We start from the raw sequence: 18,341 nt of genomic DNA, 5'->3' as shown, positions 1-18,341 counted from the left end.
CAATTATTCAGATTACTTAAGTGAGCTGATTTTCACAATAAAGCATAATGACTACAGTAATGTTGAGAAGAAAGCCCAGGATAGTGGCAAAATTGCTGGACCTAGAGTTGAAGATCTGCGTTACCCTTGTGGGACCATCAGTAAGTCATTTAAATTCAAAGAACTTTAATTTCCTCAACTGTAAAATGTGGATAATAAGGGCTATAGCACTTACTACAAATGGTTGTTAGGAAAGTACTTTGTAAACTATAAAGCATATGTAAATATGAATTATCAGTTCAGGAAACTGATATAGAGGGATATGGAGATATATATATAGATATATATACATAAATAATGAGGTTTTAAAAACCTCACTGAGTTTTTAACAGAAACAAGAAAATTAGTTCAATTTTATATTCTAAACAAGTCATAAATTAATGAGCACACAGTAGACTAGATTTATGTGTTTATATCATTCCTGAACTAAGGTTTTCCACAATTTGCAAGGCCTTTGAATATGGAAGGAACACACTTAACAACTATATCACATATTAAATATAATTTTTATCTTACCACTCCTCCCACACATCTATCTCTATTTTTCTTCATTAAGTCTGTGAATTAAAAACAAAAAAAGATTGTAATAAAACAATTTTTGCAATGTTCTTTAATTATGTTTTAAGCTATTGACTTACCCAAAAATTCAGTGTGTGAGTTTCTACAGTGAAGAAACATTGGGAGCTTTGTTTGTTCTGACAGTTCAAACTGTTTTTCAAAGTACCTGTATAATGTAAAACCAGAATTTCTACATTTAAATTCTGATTTGATGTAACTTTTTTTAAAAGCCTAATGATCTTTAAAAGTCAAATTTATTTTTCCCCTAATTTTTTCTCCTTGAATTTGTGGATCACAAATAGAGAGTTTGGAAGTTCAAAACATCATGCACACAGCAAAGGGTCTTTTAGATTACACAGCTTGGGGAGATCAAAACTTCCCTGCCTAAAAAAATTCATACTAGGGGTTTAACAGATATCTTTAGGTTCTAAGTATATTGTGTAGAAATATAGTATTATAGGCACAGAAAATGCTGTGTCTTAAAGATGAATACTTCATTGATCCATGAGTATTTTTCTACTTAAGATATACACGAAAACTCCTGACTTAGAGGATGGTCTTTGAGAGTTGCTATCACTAAACATTTACCACCTAGTATGACAGATTTTTCTAAACTTACCTAGATGGACAGTTTGTCCCTGGGCCCATACACAAGCCTTTTTCTAGCTTGAAGAATGAGCCTTCCAGAAAGTATGTTCTGTCAGCAAAATCTTTGAAAACTCAGGACTACTATGATGCCACAATGAGATTTCAAATTAGGATTTTATTGGAGGTAGATGTCAATAGCAAAAAAATTAACCAAACCAAAGTTTGAAGCATGCAGAAAATGAAACACATCCAACCAATGTTAACTCCTTGGAGCATCTCATGGTAAGGCATGGCTGCTCAGTGACCTCTGGTCATTGTCTTCATCATATTCTGCAACAGCACCACAAGGAAGCTGTTGATGTTGTATGTCCTTCATTTTTGAAAGGACCGTGATCTCTAGAAGGTGATGTCATGAGTTGCTTTCAGTGAGGCAGGGCTGTGCAAAGTTACCAGCCTCGCTGTCTCCTTTGGAGCCATCTAGGGTCCAGTGGCAAGCAAGATATAGATAAAGAGGACTTGAGATGCAGTGGTAGACCTTGGCCTTTTTAAGTTAAGGTCTTTCCCAGGTCTCAGTTTGTCTGAGGTCATGCCCATTCAGTGATTAAGGCTAGGTTATAAGAAATGAGGCAAACCTCTACCTAGTCAAAAAATAAAAAATAAAAAATCATAATCTGGGAAAGGAAGACCCACAGGGTTTCTGACCAAAACAGAAACAATTGCTATTTACACTCTGAGCCATCAAAGCTCAGACAATGACCAAATGACGCTTGGGCTGAGATCTATTGCTGGCCAGTCAATGAGAACCACAGTGATTTGGGTTTAAGGAATAGTCCTTAAAAAAGAAATCCAGGGGGCAAACCCCAACACATCTTGCAAGGTTTCAGCATGACTGACAGCCACAATGAAAGCCAATGAGGCAGAGATAGGAGGCTGGATAAAAATTTATAAATGTCAGTAACTGAAATTACTTTTTAACCATTTTTCTATGTGTAACCTTAAAGATGAGTCATTTCTGACATGCAGGGTTGTAAAACCATGTCAGAATTCTCTGAAAAATAAAAACTTAAAAAGAACCACATCCCTGCTTGCTTCAAACTCTGGGTTTAACCTTCTGGTATTATAGACTTTTGCCTCCCCCAAAATCCTACTGATATCTCCCTGTGACATGAAAATGATACTGTTTTCAAAGACTGTGCTGACAGAGCACAGGTGTGCTCTACTGTTCAGCTGAACAATAAGGAAAAAACAAATCCCAGCTTGAAACGATCGCCTCCCTCTTCCCTTTTAGTAGGGACAATGGAGGAGGGATAGGCATTTTAATCTTATAAAAAATGATTACCACAGCCAGGTGAAGGATACCTGTGCGGGTGCATATGTGTATAGTGCCTAATGTGTCTTTGGATAGCTTTACCAGTCTTATAAATGTCTTGGAACTAATGAGCGTACAAACTCTCTTGGTATTCATTTTCAGCGTTTCCTTATATTTAGCCTAAATCTCTTTTAGTACAATGTAAGCCTTTTGTGCAGGTATGCCTCTACCAATACAGACTACGATCCCTCTATAAGTTGGTAAATAGTCTTCAAAAATAGCTACAGCAAAAATATTCGGCAAACCGCAGCAAACCCAGTGACGAGCCTGGTTGCTTAGCACTAGAAAAGACATAGCCTACCACTGAATCTACACTTGGCCTTTTCTTAAGACAAGAGCCTACTGTATCTATCTTTTTATCCCCAGAGCTAAGCATGGCACTTTGCAAACCACAGGGCTTCATAAACGTTATGTTGAATTGAATGGGAAGTATTTGCCAGATATTGCGCTGCACTGGAGCAGTCATTTCCATGCCAGGATAAAACAGTGGAGGAGGTCTTTAATGGAGGTTTGCTTAAAAGGCACTAAAATTAAATGTCAGTGATTTTAAAACATAGTTATTCCCACGTAATGGCCAAGAGTCCTGACTATATCTCTATCTAAGATAATGAGGGTAGTAGTGATTATAGCTTGGCAAAACCTGGCAGAACTTGCAGGATCACTTCCATATCACAATGAAGCATTGGAATAGGATGTTAGGAGATAAAGAATACTATCTTCTTCATACTTAATATCCACTACATACTTGAAAGGCTAAATCTCTTCCTCCAGAATATAAATTTCCTATTTAGAGAAGCACAGCATTTTAAAACAAATGGGTTAATGTCTCATGTGTGACCTTTTAAAACTTGTGCTGCAGGACTAGAATAAGCAAATGGTTCATTCATCTTAACATTTAAATATTACAATTAATTACAATTTCATCAGTGTGGGTATCTCCCCCCTCCCCCCCACACCTACAGACACTTCAATGTCTCCTCAAGCCATAGAAGACATTTTTAATGAGTTTATACTGAGGTTCCAAACATCATCTGGTAAGCATTTTATCCCATGATAGCTTATGAATTCAGCTAGGTTCCTAGGGCTGATACCTGAAGCATTCTCACTGTCTTGATACCATCCTTGTGGGGGGCAGGGGCAGGAAACTTGTGTTCTCAAGGTTCTCTGCTGACCTTCTAAGCTCCTTCTACTCACATGTCTAAAGGTCCTATTGTCTTTATGCTCTCTACCATGACTATAGTCACTCATATCTAGATCTCTGTACTCAACCTCTCCCAGAACGATCTGTCTGTGTGGTAAGAGCTTACATTTATACTGAACTTTTGAAAGATTTGTAAAGATCTTCATAAATGTTATCTCATTTGATCCTCATAATAACCCTGCATTTCCGGCTATCTACTAAACTGTACTCCTGGTCCTCGAACTTAACGTGACCTAGTTCAGTCCATAACTGAACTCATCAGCCTTCCATATTAAAACCTGCTCACCTCTCTAGTTCATTTCAGTTCAATATACATTTTTACCAAGTAACTATGATGTACAAGGTACTGCGCTAGGTGCTAGCGATGCAATACAAAGACAAACACTCCCTGCCCTCATAGGGCTTACTTAATCTAACTGAGGAGATACCTCCTGTACACAGATAAACGTAAAGTTATTTCAAGGCAGAACATAATAATTGGGCAGGTCAGGGGAGACCGCACGTAGAAGGTGGCACAGCTTTTTGTCCCTTAATTCTGCCCATCTCCTTAGGCATTCTTTTCTCTTACAGTAACATCTTCTGCAGCATAGAGCTGTAGAAGATAAAAGCACTGCACCTGGACTAAGAAGTCCTAGATTCAAATCTCACTTCTGACACTTAATGGCATCATCAGCTTGGGCAAGGCATAGAATCAGGTAATTTGGGAGTTGGAAGGAACCACAGCATCCATCTAGTTCAGCCCATCCATGAAAAGAATCCACACTGTGACACCAGACAAGTGGTCATAGCAGCTTCTATCTGAAGATGTGTACAGAGGGCAGACTGACTATCTTCCCTGGAAACCCCTTGTTTATTGTTAGGAATTTTTCCATGCACTCAGGCTAAATTAGCTTCTTTATAACCCCCCATCCATCACTCAATGGCCCTTCAAATACATGAGGATGGATACTATGTGACCCCTGAATCTTCTCTTCTGTAGGCTAAACATGCCCAGTCCCTTCACAGTGATCCTCATATGGTATAACTGAAGGCCCTTCACCATCCTGGATACTTTCCTTCAAATGATCTCCAGCTTATCAGTCTCTGAAAGTGTGGTGCCACACACACGCACGCACGCACGCACGCACGCACGCACACACACACCCATTCCTGGAAGCTGAGCCTTTCTTGATGCAGCCCAAGATGGCATTAGCTTCTCTGAATGCCATATTACACTGCTGACTCCTGTGGAGTCACAACTGTATGCCCCTAAAGCCTCTAGATCAATTTCACAATCATGACTGCGTTAATGCCTCCCCCATATGGTACTTAGGAAGGGGATAAACACACACTTATAAATATTCATTCATTCATCAATTTATTTACTTCTTTTTGGACTAAGACTTTGCATTTATCCCTATTGAATTTCATCTTATTACATACAACCCAATGCTCTGGCCTGTTAAAATTTTTTGGGTCATCTGATCATCATCGAGTATGTCTGCTATCCCTCCCAGCTTTGGGTCATCTGCAAATTTGATGAGGATGCCATCTATGCCTTTATTCAAATCAATGATGAAAATAATAAGCAGCAGAGGGCCACGAAGGGATCCCTGGGGTACTTACTCTACTAGAGACCTCCTGCCATGCTGACATTAAACCATTAACAAATACTCTTTGAATTTAGCTATCCAACCAATTTGGAATCCATCTCACTGTATTATCATCTACTCTACATCTTTTCATTTTCTCAAAAAAGTCCAATATGAGATACTTCATCAAATACTTCATTATAATCTAGGTAAATTATATCCACAACATTTCCCTCAACTAGTTTAATAATCCTGTTTAAGCGGGGAGAAAAGGAAACGAGGTTAGTCTGACATGCCCTGTTCTTGGCAAAGCCAAGCTGGCTCTTTGTAATCATGGTTTTTCTTTCCCAATGTCTGTCAACTATTTCTTTTAATGATTTGATATTTTAGAATTTTCCCAAGAATCGAAGTCAAGCTCACAAGCTCGTAGTTCGCACTCTGTTCTCTTCCCTCTTTAGAAAACTGGGACATTTGCCCTTTTCCAGTCTTTAGGATACTTTCTGGCATTCTATGGTTTAGAAAATATTATGGAAAGTGGCCCAACAAGTAACTCTGCCAGTCCTCTAAGTAACTGAGAATGTAATTAATCTGATCCTTTTAATCTCTATGTACCTCAGTCAGCTGTTCAGGACTTTTCTACTAAGGCAGAGATGGTTGAGATCTCTTCCCATACTGAGAGTTCTTCACATGGTAAAATCACAGACCCTTGGTGTATTAGATTTTTGCTTAGTCTTTACTCACAGAATTATTCTAAGGCTCAAAAGAAGCAATGTATGTAAAATGCCTTACCTTATCAAACTTTTAAGATAGACGAAAATTTAAATACCTAGAGGAATGTCAGATATTGGCTGTCGGTAATCCAGACTCCTAACCTGACTTCCTTCTTTACACCATATATCCAAACAATGTGACCTTTATTCCCATCATTTAGATTAGTTTTACAGCCTCACAATTATTTTCCTGCCCCCCTCTCCGACGATACCTTCTCCATACTGCTACACAAATAATCTTTCTTTTTGATCATGTTATTCCACTTCAAAAAACTTCTAGGACTCTCCCATTGCCTTCTGACTAGCGTATAAATTCCTACTTCAGCATTTAACCTGGTTCCTCCTAACCTGTCCAGCTTTATCCATTTTACTTCCTTCACATATTCTATATTCTAGACAAACTAAGCTATTTCCTATCCATTTCCCCCTCCCCTCTTCCCACCTCCCCATTTTGTGCCTTTGTTTATGCTTTCCTCCATGCTTGGCGTCTCAATCCTCATGCCCTCTCACCAATCTCAGAGGCAGTTCTTTCTTCAAGGCCCAATTCAGACTTTACCTCCTCCATGAATACTTTACTGATATGTCCATGTGAAAATCATTTCTTCCTCCTCAAATTTCTCATGGTACTTTGCCTGAACTACCTCTTCTGACAGTCATTTTTGTCCTTGTACAAAGTTATCCCCCTATTAAATGGTAATCTCCTTAAGAGCCTGTGTTGTATCCACCTGTGACCTGGCACTCCTGCATGGGGCACTGGACTTTCGATTGGCAAACATTCACCATAACTGGCCTGGACTAAATCCAATATACTCTGCTGCTAAAGTGGGCCCCCTTCATGCCATGCTACTGCGCCTATTAAACCTAACTCCTTCTCTTCCATCACTAATTACAGTAATAACATCCATGTAACTATTTCTGGAAAGAACATGTCAGTCATGTCAATCTAACACTCTACTCCCCATTCCTCTGACATTCCTGACAAGAACACTCTTCCTTGGCCACCACTCCCATTTGTGCTTTCTGTTAGAGTGTAGACTCCTTGAGGATGGGCACCATCATGTTTTTTTGTATTTGTATCTTTAGTGATTAGCACAGTGCTAGTGTACAATAAATAATAAAGCCTCATTCATTCATTCATTCTTTTATTTTTGTATACCTCACATAGTGCCTTGTGAATCATAGAAGCTTAATAAATACTTGTTGAATTGAACTTGAAGGACCTTCCAGATACTGTGCTGTATGGGCACAGACTTGAAGGACCCTGGGGCACCCCCAGGCCAGGAAAAAACAATGAAGTAGAACTTTAGTGAAAGTTTGTCAATAAAGCACTAAAATTAAATGCAGGTGATTTTACAATATTGTTAGCCCCTCAGTGGCTAAGAGTCCAACTATATCTACATCTAAGATAATGAAGATACCAGCAATTACACATATTTTATGCCTCTTACTATGGATTGGCTATTTATCTGGCTTCTAAGCAACTTACTGGCAACTGTGAAAGGAAGTTTAGAATATCTCTCTCGAAGTGACTTTTTTCATGCAAATCTCTCATCACTCATACACCTAACAAAATGTTGGAAGGATAAATTTTGGTGCAGATCATGAAAAACTGAGGAATAAATTCTGTTAAACTTCTATACCTCTCATCTACTGTTACTAAACTACAGAAAAAGTTTGATGGGGTCAACCTGAATATTATTTATACTAGACATATTCATTCACATAATCATAGCAGGAAATGACTTTCATTGATCACAAAACATATCATTAGAAGTTGATCAATAACAAAATAATTACTGGCTATTAAATTACTGTAACTAGGAACAGTTACATAATCAAAATGGTGGAAATTAGTAGCTGATGATGACTGTGCCTTAATTTATTCTGTAGTTTTTATCTGATTTTTAAAATAAGGTGAGTTGGTATTTGCAAATGATGGCGTTCAACCTTCCTTCTGCTTTAACACTTCTTCCAGTCAAAGCTGATAAGGCTCTGAAATGTCAAACTTCAGGGTAGCAGCTGTAACTAATTACCTAAAATTTTAAGAGGAATCCAGAAAACCTGCTGACACACACTAGTACCTTCATACTGGTTGGGAACCATTCCTCCTAAGCTGGCTGCTGGCAGAATGGCATCAATCCCTCATCTTCATTGTCCTTTAAGTCCCCAAAGGAATATTTTGAAATCTTGACTGCTGTCCAATTTTTTTTCAAAAGACCACAGTATTAACATTTTAAAATACCAATAAAAATGTCCAAAGTAACATTCTTCCACCCAAGTGAATATCTCCCTCAAGGCCAATCATTTCCAATTAAACAGATCTCACATATAACTAAAAGTCCCCAAAATGTGTCAGCAAATGAACAAGATATTAGAACTAGAAAAGACCTTAAGAACATCTGGTCCAATTCCTCATTTTACAGAAGAGGAAACAGGAGTTCCGAATCGCCAAGAGGTCCAGGATCATGCTAATGACAAGGCCAAGAATAGAAAACAAGTTCCCTGACTCCCAGTTCCCCATGCTCCACACCATGCTACAAATAGTTGTCACATGGCCCTGTTTATAATAGGGCAGTATTGTATCAGCAATATGTGTTTTCCTATTTAGATGTTGTTAATAATAGTGTGGTCTTTAAAAAATGGTAAGTGTGACAACTGATACATTATAGAAAGATAATGCATTTTTCCAGATGTAGGATGATTTTTATTATCATTAATCACTCTCTAGGTATATTTCCCTTAGTCTGAACAAAGTGACAGATGCTACTTGAATAACTAAATCACTAATAACTAAAGAAGAAGGAGATAATGTGCAGCTGTGTGAAAAATAAAATAATCTATATGGCAAAGTTGAGGATTAGGGTCATATGTGTCTTAAAAAAATAATAACAGGCTCACTAAACTTTATTTCAAACTCTCCCATCTGGTTCTGAGATGATATTCTAAGAATGAGGTGTGTTAAGTCCAGAACTAGATAGGAATAGAATCTCTAGCACAAAGTTATCAAATATTTTAAACATAGAATTATTAAATGTAATTTATTGAGTGTTATAATAAAAACAAAGATTTGGAAATGATCCCATTGATCACATGGCCCAGTCCTTGGCCTTTAGGCCTGTGAAATAAGGACCCCATCACCAGTCTAGGTGGCATCCTCTCATGCTATTTCATCTGTATAATGAAGTCATACTTTATTATGTCCAACCAAACTGAAGTTGTTTTAATTTCAAAGCTACCATCTGAATTGGGAGGGAGAAGTCCAGTTTGGGTAGTGTGATGCTGACATAAAATATAAAACTACTAGTTGGGAATATGAGAAGTCCCTGGGTACTAATGATCCTTGAAATGGTCTTAGAAAGCCTCCTTCTTAACATGATTCCTGAAGTATGTCCTGTTTTATGACTGTTAACAATTTCCAAGAAAGTCAATCTTCTATGTCCTACTGATATGAGATATGGGATAGATTTGGTGGCCTAAAGTCCATTTTTGGTATCCTCTTGGCTCTAGTAATTTATTGCCTAGATCCATATTTAGGTGAGTTGTAATTAATAGTTATGAGTGAAGAGGTTTATTAAACACAATCTGTCTTATCTATTTTAATCACAGTTATTGAAATAGGAAAGTTCAATTATTATCTTCCATATCCCCATAAATATTTTCACACATAAGAGAGATATAAGGATTCATTGAAAAATGTGGTAATATAGTAATATCTATAATAAAATGCCATAATCATGTATGAAAAAGCATGTTTCAGCCAGTTGCAAATGTGATTAAAATCATCATTAACACAAAGTAACTCCATTTTGAACTGACAAAAGCTTTTAAAATTACTATTAATCTATAGTAATAAATTTTTCTTACTTGAGTTGTGTATCTTTGGGACAAAATTGTAATCTATCAAAATCTATAAGAGATTAAAAAAATTACAATTAATCAACTGCTTTGTAACAAAAAAAATCAACATTGTAGAACAAAATCATGCTGACCTGCTCAAATGGTACTTACCCAGTCCACATTCACCTATTGCTACAACTTTTCCTTTATTATTTTCAGCAAGATTTAGCAGCTCACTTAAATAAAGGTCAGGATTATTCTTTTCAAATTCTTCACAACGGGTAGGATGACATCCAACTGTGCTATAAAACATATCTAGTACAAAATAATATAATAGACTTATTTTTAAAATGCACATATTTCATCATAAATGCTATGCCTTCATAGTTATAACCAATATGCAAAAATGTTACAATTATTACTTATTCTAGGAAAGACAGAAATAAATATTAAACCTGTGATTTCACTGCTATAGGGAACTCTCAGGTGAGGAAATTCGCATTATCAATGAAAGTCAGGTCCTTCTTTGGAACTTATTTTCTTAAGAGAGTTGCCTACAGCAGGAAGAGGTCAAATGACTTGCCCAGAGACCCAGTCTCACTCTACCCACAGTAGAGGGTATAGAGCCACCCTCAGAGGTTTAATTGCATAATTGTATATAAAATAAGGCAGATCAGAAGTAGAAAACACACACAAAAAATACAATGAGAAGTGGCAAGTGATTTAAAGAGAAATAAAACCTATAAAAGCAGAGCAGTCACCTGGGCCATTTACTACAGACCAAAAGGTTCTTCAAAACTCAATTGTTCCTGAGCACATCAATAAATTAAAACACAGTACAATGGTATTCATGACGATGAGTTTATGTCATCAAGATAGAACTAAATTAAGTTCCATTTCCTCTCTATGAAAGAAGGGAAGTGTGTGATACGTTTAAAAAGGATTTCTATCCAAATTAAATTTTTAAAAATTTTGGTGCTTTAATTTAAAAGATTACCTTCAGTTATCTGGAAAAACCATCTGCACAGGCCAGGTACTTCACTGATCAGTGTTAGATAAATGAGGCACAGCTAAATAGCTGTGAATGCTTTTCTTTATTGCCCCAATGAAGAATGACTTTTTCCTTTCAGATCTCATAAAAAACTTTGCTCATCCCTCTCTGGTATACTGTGCATTATTATAAATCAAACTTTCTTAACCTCCACAATTACTCCAATGTTTTGTCGTGCTGTGAAAGTGAGCCTGGCTTTTCTAAGGCTGTGCCAGCAGACTGAAAGCTCTAGCAAATTACACCAGGCTGGAAAGGGCATCAAGTACGCTCTTGGCAACAGACTGAGCCTGCTTTCCAAGGGCAAACCTAGCTAAGTCTAAAGAGTCTCATCACCAATAGACTGGCTACTTGGGGAAGAATTCTTTTGCCATGCCACCCTATGAAACTAAGAAAAATGCAAAACAGCTCTCATACATGTTCAGGCCCCTTTTGATTCTGCAAAGTGCTGCCTCCCTCCTCCTTCTCTCTCTCCCAAAATTGGCAAAGGTTGACAAGAATATTTAGCCCATCTACTAATAGTAACTTCATTGTTTGTATTCTAAATATATGATCTTGGTCAATGACCAGTGAGTTGATAAGTACTTTGGTGGAATTGATCAGTATCAATATTGACATTCTCGTTTTACACAAAACAGAGATCTAAGGAAGTAGCAGTGAAGCTGAAGGATGGTTCAGTCACAGATTTTTCTGGGAGAGATAAATCACATAATCTGCTGAACTGGTTATTTCATGGGACACTTACTTGCTTATTGTATATTGCAGTATTCATGATCAACATTTCCAACATGAACAACACTGAAGATAACAGCAGCTCATGTACCAAGATCTGTTGCAAAGGATGAGGTTGATAGATTTTACAAACACAGAGGGTCAATAAGACCTTCCAAAATAAATTAACATATCCTTTAAAACTGGGGCAACTTCATTGTCAAGAAGGGGAGGGGGAGAACTGTGAAAGATCTGTTTGAAAAGACTGCATAAAATCCAGTAACAAAAGAGGATGGAGGCTTGTCAACTCAACAGAAACCTCATGCTTCTACATTAGGAATTATTTTCTCTAACAAGACAGTCAGGAAGCAACCAACATGGCAAGCCATCAGTTGAAGGAGCCGGGGAAGTTTAACTTAGCAAGACTCAAGGGAGACATGATAACTTCAATATTTGGAGAACTGTCATGAAACAAGGATTAGATTTATTCTTTTTGGTTTCACAGTATGGAAGCAAGAGCAATTAGGTGGACATTCAGAGGCAAATTAAGATTTAATGTATGGGAAAATTTTGTAGTAATTAGATCTGTCCTATAGGGAGGGGGGAAATCGAGAGGTAATGGGGTGCATTCATCAGATGTCTTCATGCAAAGGCAGGCTACTTGTTGGCTATGTTGTAGAAAGGCTGGTTTTCAGGTATGGGTTGAACTAGATGGCTTCAAAGGTCCCTTCCAACTCTGAAATTATGATTCTGTTAATATTGGCAGCTGTCATAGCAGGACCTGAGTTTGAAATCTGCCTCAGACACTTCTGAGCTTTGTGCCTCTGGGCAAGTCACATAACCCCAGTCAACCTGTTTCTTCATCTGTAAAAATGGAATAATGATTACAATAATAAACGCACCGACTTCACAGTGCTGTTTTAAGGAATAAATAAGATAAGGAATAAATAAGATAGTTCTGCAAACCTTAGAGCTCTATATAAACCTTAACTAGTGTTACTATTATTATTGGACTGGAGAAAGGAGACTGGAAGCAAGGAGGTCAGCTATATCTGTCCCCTCAAAACCAGTGTTACAAAAGGCTTCTACTGTCCTGCATGTCTTACATAGTATCAAATACACTTATTTATAAAGTTTAATTCCTGATTCATCTTAATAGTATACCAGTGAAACTCTGCTCATTTTTCTTTTTCCACAGTGTTTTTATACAGTAGTTATATATTTTATCACAGATCTGACAATTCTCAAAAACTCTTTGGATTTTAGGTAAATGTATGTAAGGATACCATTTGTCTTTGCCAAATTCAGGGCATCTTTACTGTCTTCTAGACTTCCACCTGTAATCATAAACTGAAAGGGACAAAAAACAACAAAGAATCTGGGTTTAGCAGTGAGTCACAGGCAAAAAGAAATGAGAACTAGACCATATCTTCAAACTTTTGTGTCTCAGTGTTTGAACAGTTAGCGAAATTTATATTGATGAAGTTTGTTCAGTATAAATTGTGAATCTTGACTAGTAAGTACTTCCCCAAATAAATCTCATATATGTAAAGCTGATTATGAAAAGTCAGTCAAGAATCATCTACTATGTGACTATTCAAAGAGTACACAAAGTGCACGATCCAATAAGGAATTCAGTGATAGACAATTAACAGGACTTGGAGCTAGAATGGAGCTTAGAAATTATACAGTCCAATTCCATCATAAGATATAGAATCTTTTCCACTTATGATTCAGCAGTATCATGGAAGAAAAACATATAGCATTTACTTCAAGTAGACAATTATCCCAAGGAGGAAATCAATTAAGAGATCTGAAAGCATTACTAAAAGAAAAACAGACCAAAATATTATTATATTAAATTTTAGGAGTTATCATAGCAAATCAAGTAAATGATGATTTTCCCTTTTCCTCTAGAAGAGAATTGCAAATTAAGTCCATAATGATATATGGACTTCCCTGATGCACTTCTCACATGTTGTTTTGTACCAGAGATATTTGCATATCATTTCCTCCTTTTAGATTGTACTGTCTATAAGAACAAGGGACCACTCCCTGCTGAATCTTTGGATACAGTGCTTCATACAATGTACAAAGAAATGATAACTAAGCATCCAGGGCACTCTCTCTGGTGACAATGGCTGCTTAATAAATGCTGCAGGAACTGAAATTGAAGTGTAAGTGCTTGCATACATCATGAAAAACATTTTCAGAAAACCAACTTAAAAGTATATGGTACGAGGAGAAATTGAACCTTTAAACACCTAGAAAGAACCAAATCTTCAATTACCTATACTAGATATAAAAATATGAAAAAATATTTTTGTGCTCAATAGATACACAACCTGCAATATACATAGATTCTATATATAATTCCTAAGGATTTTCTCTTTTTATTCAAACCACTTTTCACAGAATAAGATAGAAAAAGTAGTAACAAGATTAAACAGAGACAACTGTTTTTCTCCAAATCAAAGTAAATATGATCCTAGGATTATTTTCCTATTGAACTAAATTTGAATTTGGAACTCTGTCCACTGAAATTTCACAAGTTTTTTAAGGTATAATTCATTAATTGTAATATGAATATTTCTAAGATTATAATTTAGTGCTTTACTTCATAAATTTAAAGATAGTCACTTAGTCTAATTTAATTTTACAAATGAGGAAACTGAAACCCTAAGAGGTAATATACTCATAGTCAGGATTAAAAGATACAAATTATATATTCATAATTCTGCATTAGAAAAATGTATTTGCTACTGTGCTTACAGAGTATAGGATCATATTACATATTTCCAGCTGGAAGGGGCCTCTTCCCCTGAAAAGTCTGAAGTCCAGCAATGGACAGGTAACAAATGTCAGAGGAGGGACTTAAACCCAGGTCTTTGGACTTCAGAGTCAATGTTCCTCCTACTTTATTTACTACTAAACAACACATTTTGTAAGTGAGGATTCTGACCAAATATCTGCGTACATACTGCTGAGGTGAAGAAACATAAAATAAAAATAGCTAACATTTAGATAATGCTGTAATATTTACAAAGTACCTTCCTCAAAACACCTTTATTGAATTGGCAGTACGAGTATTACATTCCCCTTTTTACAGTTAAGGAAACTGGTCTGGAATGACTAGTTGATATATGTACTTGGTTACTCAGGTACAAGGTGTTATAGCTAGAGTTTGGAGTATAGCACGGTTGTGTAAAAAGGAATTTCACAAAGTGTTTCGGAAAGCAGGGAAAGAAACAGATGTTGTACGTATTATGTTTCCCTATCTGCCTCATTTTTCATAATTAGTATCTGGGACAGGGAACAGAATTTTAAAACTGAAGGAGCCACATTTTACTACTGAAAAAACTGTGTCCCAGAAAAATCAAATTACTTATCAAAGTCACAGAGCTAGTCAGTGGAAAAATTTGTACTAGAACCCAGATTTCCTATTTCTCTAACTTATACATTTATGGGGTAGCTATTAAAGGGCTTTTGAAAAAAAATCTATTTTCCCAAACAAATTGAAACTGACCTACTAGAGACTTTTTTAAGCACGACTTTGTAGAAAGCCAGCTCTGATACCACCCTTTTTGTTCACTTTTTTGTGTCATTTAACCTCTCTGAGCCTCAGTTTCCTTATATACAAAATGGGGCTAATAATATATTACGTTCCTTACAAGACTGTTACAAGATCAACAGAAATCAGCAGTGTGGCATAGTAGTTAAAACAGAAACATGCTCTTGGGTTGCATTAGTAGAAGCATAGTTAGAGAGGGAAGTACAAGGAGATATCCTGAGATCAATGGGCAAGCAAAAAAACCAAGAGGATTCTAAATAAGAGGTGCCTCATAAAACAGTGAGAAGCTTTAGAGGGAAAAACAAGGTGATGGAAAGCTTGGCAAAGGACCCAACTTAAGCTAGGTCAACTGTGGTATATCTAAACATAAAAATGTTAGAAGGAAAATGTACAGAGGAGAAATGGTAAAGATCTCTAAAGATTTCTAGAACAAACTCTTTATTAACTGAACTGACCTTTGGATTCCAAGAGTCTCTAAACATACTACATGAAAAAATACAATAAGACAATGCAGCCACACTATAGCAAGCACATACAGAGGATCTATATTGGCAGGGGTCATTTTGAGGGTATTTAGGAATCAATTCTCAAGATATCTAAAAAAAAGGAAAGATTAATTACTCAGAAAAAGCAGAAGTTTGAATGTGAGTTATAGGATACCAATTGCTAAAGAATTATGTTGCCCAAAGTCAATTAATAAACATTTATTAAGTGCCTACTATTTGCCCGACACTGGACCAATAAATCTTGGGGATACAAAGAAAGGCAAATGTCAGTCCCCTCTCTCAAGGTATCCAGTCTAGCAGAGGAGAAAATACTGTCAAAGGGCAAGGATAAAGCACACAGTGGGTGTAAGTAGGCCACAACATATTAGCAATGATGAATTACACACATGAAATAGGATAATCTGATAAATATTACCAGAGAGATGAAGACGGAAAAAGAAGATGGGCCACTCATATGGTGACAGCCCTGACACTCCAGGCCACTTCACCCCACGACACTAGATGGGCCCTCTATGGAAGATTTACAGGAAGATACAAAGATTAAGAAAGCATGCATTCACTGAGATCTGAACCACTGGGGGAAGGAGAGTTAACATTAATGATGAACTCATGGTTTCGCTGAAGTCAAAGTTCTACATGTGTGTTTTAAGAAATATCGGTTTTATTAAGAGAGGATGATGTGGCAGGGGCTAGAAAACTAGTGCATGAAAAAGATCTGGAGCTGTGAGTGAAGTGCAAGCTCAGAATGTCAACGGTATGCCATGGTAGCCAAAACATGCATTCTAGCCTAGGATTCATTAAGAAAAACAGAGAAGGTAGTCAGAACATTGTTGTTCCTGTTGTCCAGTTGTGTCCAACTCTTTGTGACCCCATATGGGGTTTTCTGGCAAAAATACTCAAGTACTTTGCCATTTTCTTCTCCAGTGGATTAAGACAAACAGAAGTTAAGTGAGTGACTTGCCCAGGGTCACACAGCTAGTGAGTGTCAGGGGCCACATTTGAATTCAGTTCTTCCTGACTCCAGGTTAACACTCTATCCATGGAGCCACTTAGCTGGCTGAACAAGGGAAATGCTAATCCTGTTGTATAATAGTTTGGGGAGAACACACCTGCAGCATAGATTTCAGTTCTGGGAACCACACCACATATCCAGGCAGGACAGTGGACAGGCTGGAGAGCACCAAAAGAGGGGGACCAGAATGGAGAAGCACCTAGAGATCATGGTATATGAGGACTGGCTGAAGGAACTGATAATATTTGGCCTGGAGAAAGCTTAGAGGTACATTATTAAAAAAAATCAAGTACCTGAAGCATTGTTATACCAAAGAAGGACTGACGTGTTTGGCTCCAGAAGGTAGAACTAGGAGCAATGGTACAAATCACAGAGAGGGAAGATACAGGCTTGATGTCTCTAATTAAAGGTGAAATAGACCATTCTATGAGAGTCTCTGCACAGAGGCTAGATGGCCATTACATGTCACTAATATTGTAGAAGGAATTTTTTTGGTTACGTATGGATGGGAACAGAGGTTCTTAACCTTGTTTATGTCATGGACCCCTTTGGCAATGTGGTGAAGCCTAGGGATTCCTCAGAAAAGTTTTTTAAATGCATAAAATGAAATTCAGAGGATAACAAAAGGGACAACTTATAGTGAAATATGGTTATCAAATATATTTTTTGAAAAAGTTAAGAAATCCCAGGTTAAGAACTCTGAGATCTAGCCTTTCTAATTATGAACTTCTTTGATTCTGTGAAAGAAAGCAAGTGAGCCTTCAGAACAGAAGGTGCCTTTCCTAGTTATTCTGATGATAAAATTACTACTGTAAAAATAAATAATGGTCCTTCACTTATATTTAAGCTTGGCCTTATTCAGACTGGGAGTGATGTGTCTGAAGGTAAAAAGATAATATTCAAAGGCAGATAAAATTTCTTTCCAGCAGTTTGGTTGAATGACATGGTTGCATGCAAATATCAAAACTACCTTCTAAACACAAATCATTAGATAACTTCCAACCTTCTCCCACCTTAAAAGATCTCTTTTTATTCTTACTTTTAAAAAAAATTTACCAAATATACTCCATTTGTTACTTTTCTGAAGTCAGTAGGATATTAACAGGAAGAGGCTGCATCTGGAGTCAGAGATCTAGGGTTGAATTCGACCTCTCTGACTTCACATTGAAGGATTTCCAACTCACTTTACCTCTTATTTCCTCCTCTGTAAATGATCTCTGAGATTCCAAGATCTAAATCTGATAATCACATGGAAACTCCTGGAGATAAACACTAGTCCACCATTTTGGAAAAATACCCATAAGGCTTTTGTAACTAGAATAATAGATGCATACAATTTTAGAGCTAGAAGGGACCTCAGAGATTATTTAGTGCAACCCCTTAATTTTTTATATAAGAAACCAAGGTACATTCATCACTGCAGGAAGAACTGTGACATTTTCCTTCCATTTATTATAATTCTAAGCTAAATTAATAATTTCTTAGAATTCAGTAGAATATTCCTATTCTTTAAAAGACTATGAAATTTTGTTTAAAAACTAAATGAGAATTAAAAACAAG

At 36.8% G+C, this 18,341-nt stretch overlaps 1 protein-coding gene across 17 annotated transcripts in view; it reads right to left on the bottom strand.

Annotated features, from left to right (window-relative positions):
• Nucleotides 1-18,341, bottom strand: part of TATDN1 (TatD DNase domain containing 1) — a 53,630-nt gene that overhangs the window by 16,384 nt on the left and 18,905 nt on the right. For 7 of the 17 annotated variants that reach the window (XR_011965769.1, XR_011965770.1, XM_072603121.1 and 4 more), the window contains 5 exons: nucleotides 12,979-13,042; nucleotides 10,105-10,248; nucleotides 9,961-10,003; nucleotides 678-763; nucleotides 556-596 (listed from right to left, as the gene is read on the bottom strand). Coding sequence is in view for 15 of the 17 variants with exons in the window: in XM_072603121.1 (XP_072459222.1) it covers nucleotides 556-596; nucleotides 678-763; nucleotides 9,961-10,003; nucleotides 10,105-10,248; nucleotides 12,979-13,042 (378 nt within the window). In the remaining 2 variants the exon portion in view is untranslated. The other 10 variants (XM_072603125.1, XM_072603132.1, XM_072603134.1 and 7 more) reach the window with 8 other exon arrangements.

Source organism: Notamacropus eugenii, chromosome 4 (assembly GCF_028372415.1).
Source record: "Notamacropus eugenii isolate mMacEug1 chromosome 4, mMacEug1.pri_v2, whole genome shotgun sequence".
Lineage (NCBI taxonomy): Eukaryota > Metazoa > Chordata > Mammalia > Diprotodontia > Macropodidae > Notamacropus > Notamacropus eugenii.
This window is presented reverse-complemented; position numbering and strand designations above follow the sequence as displayed.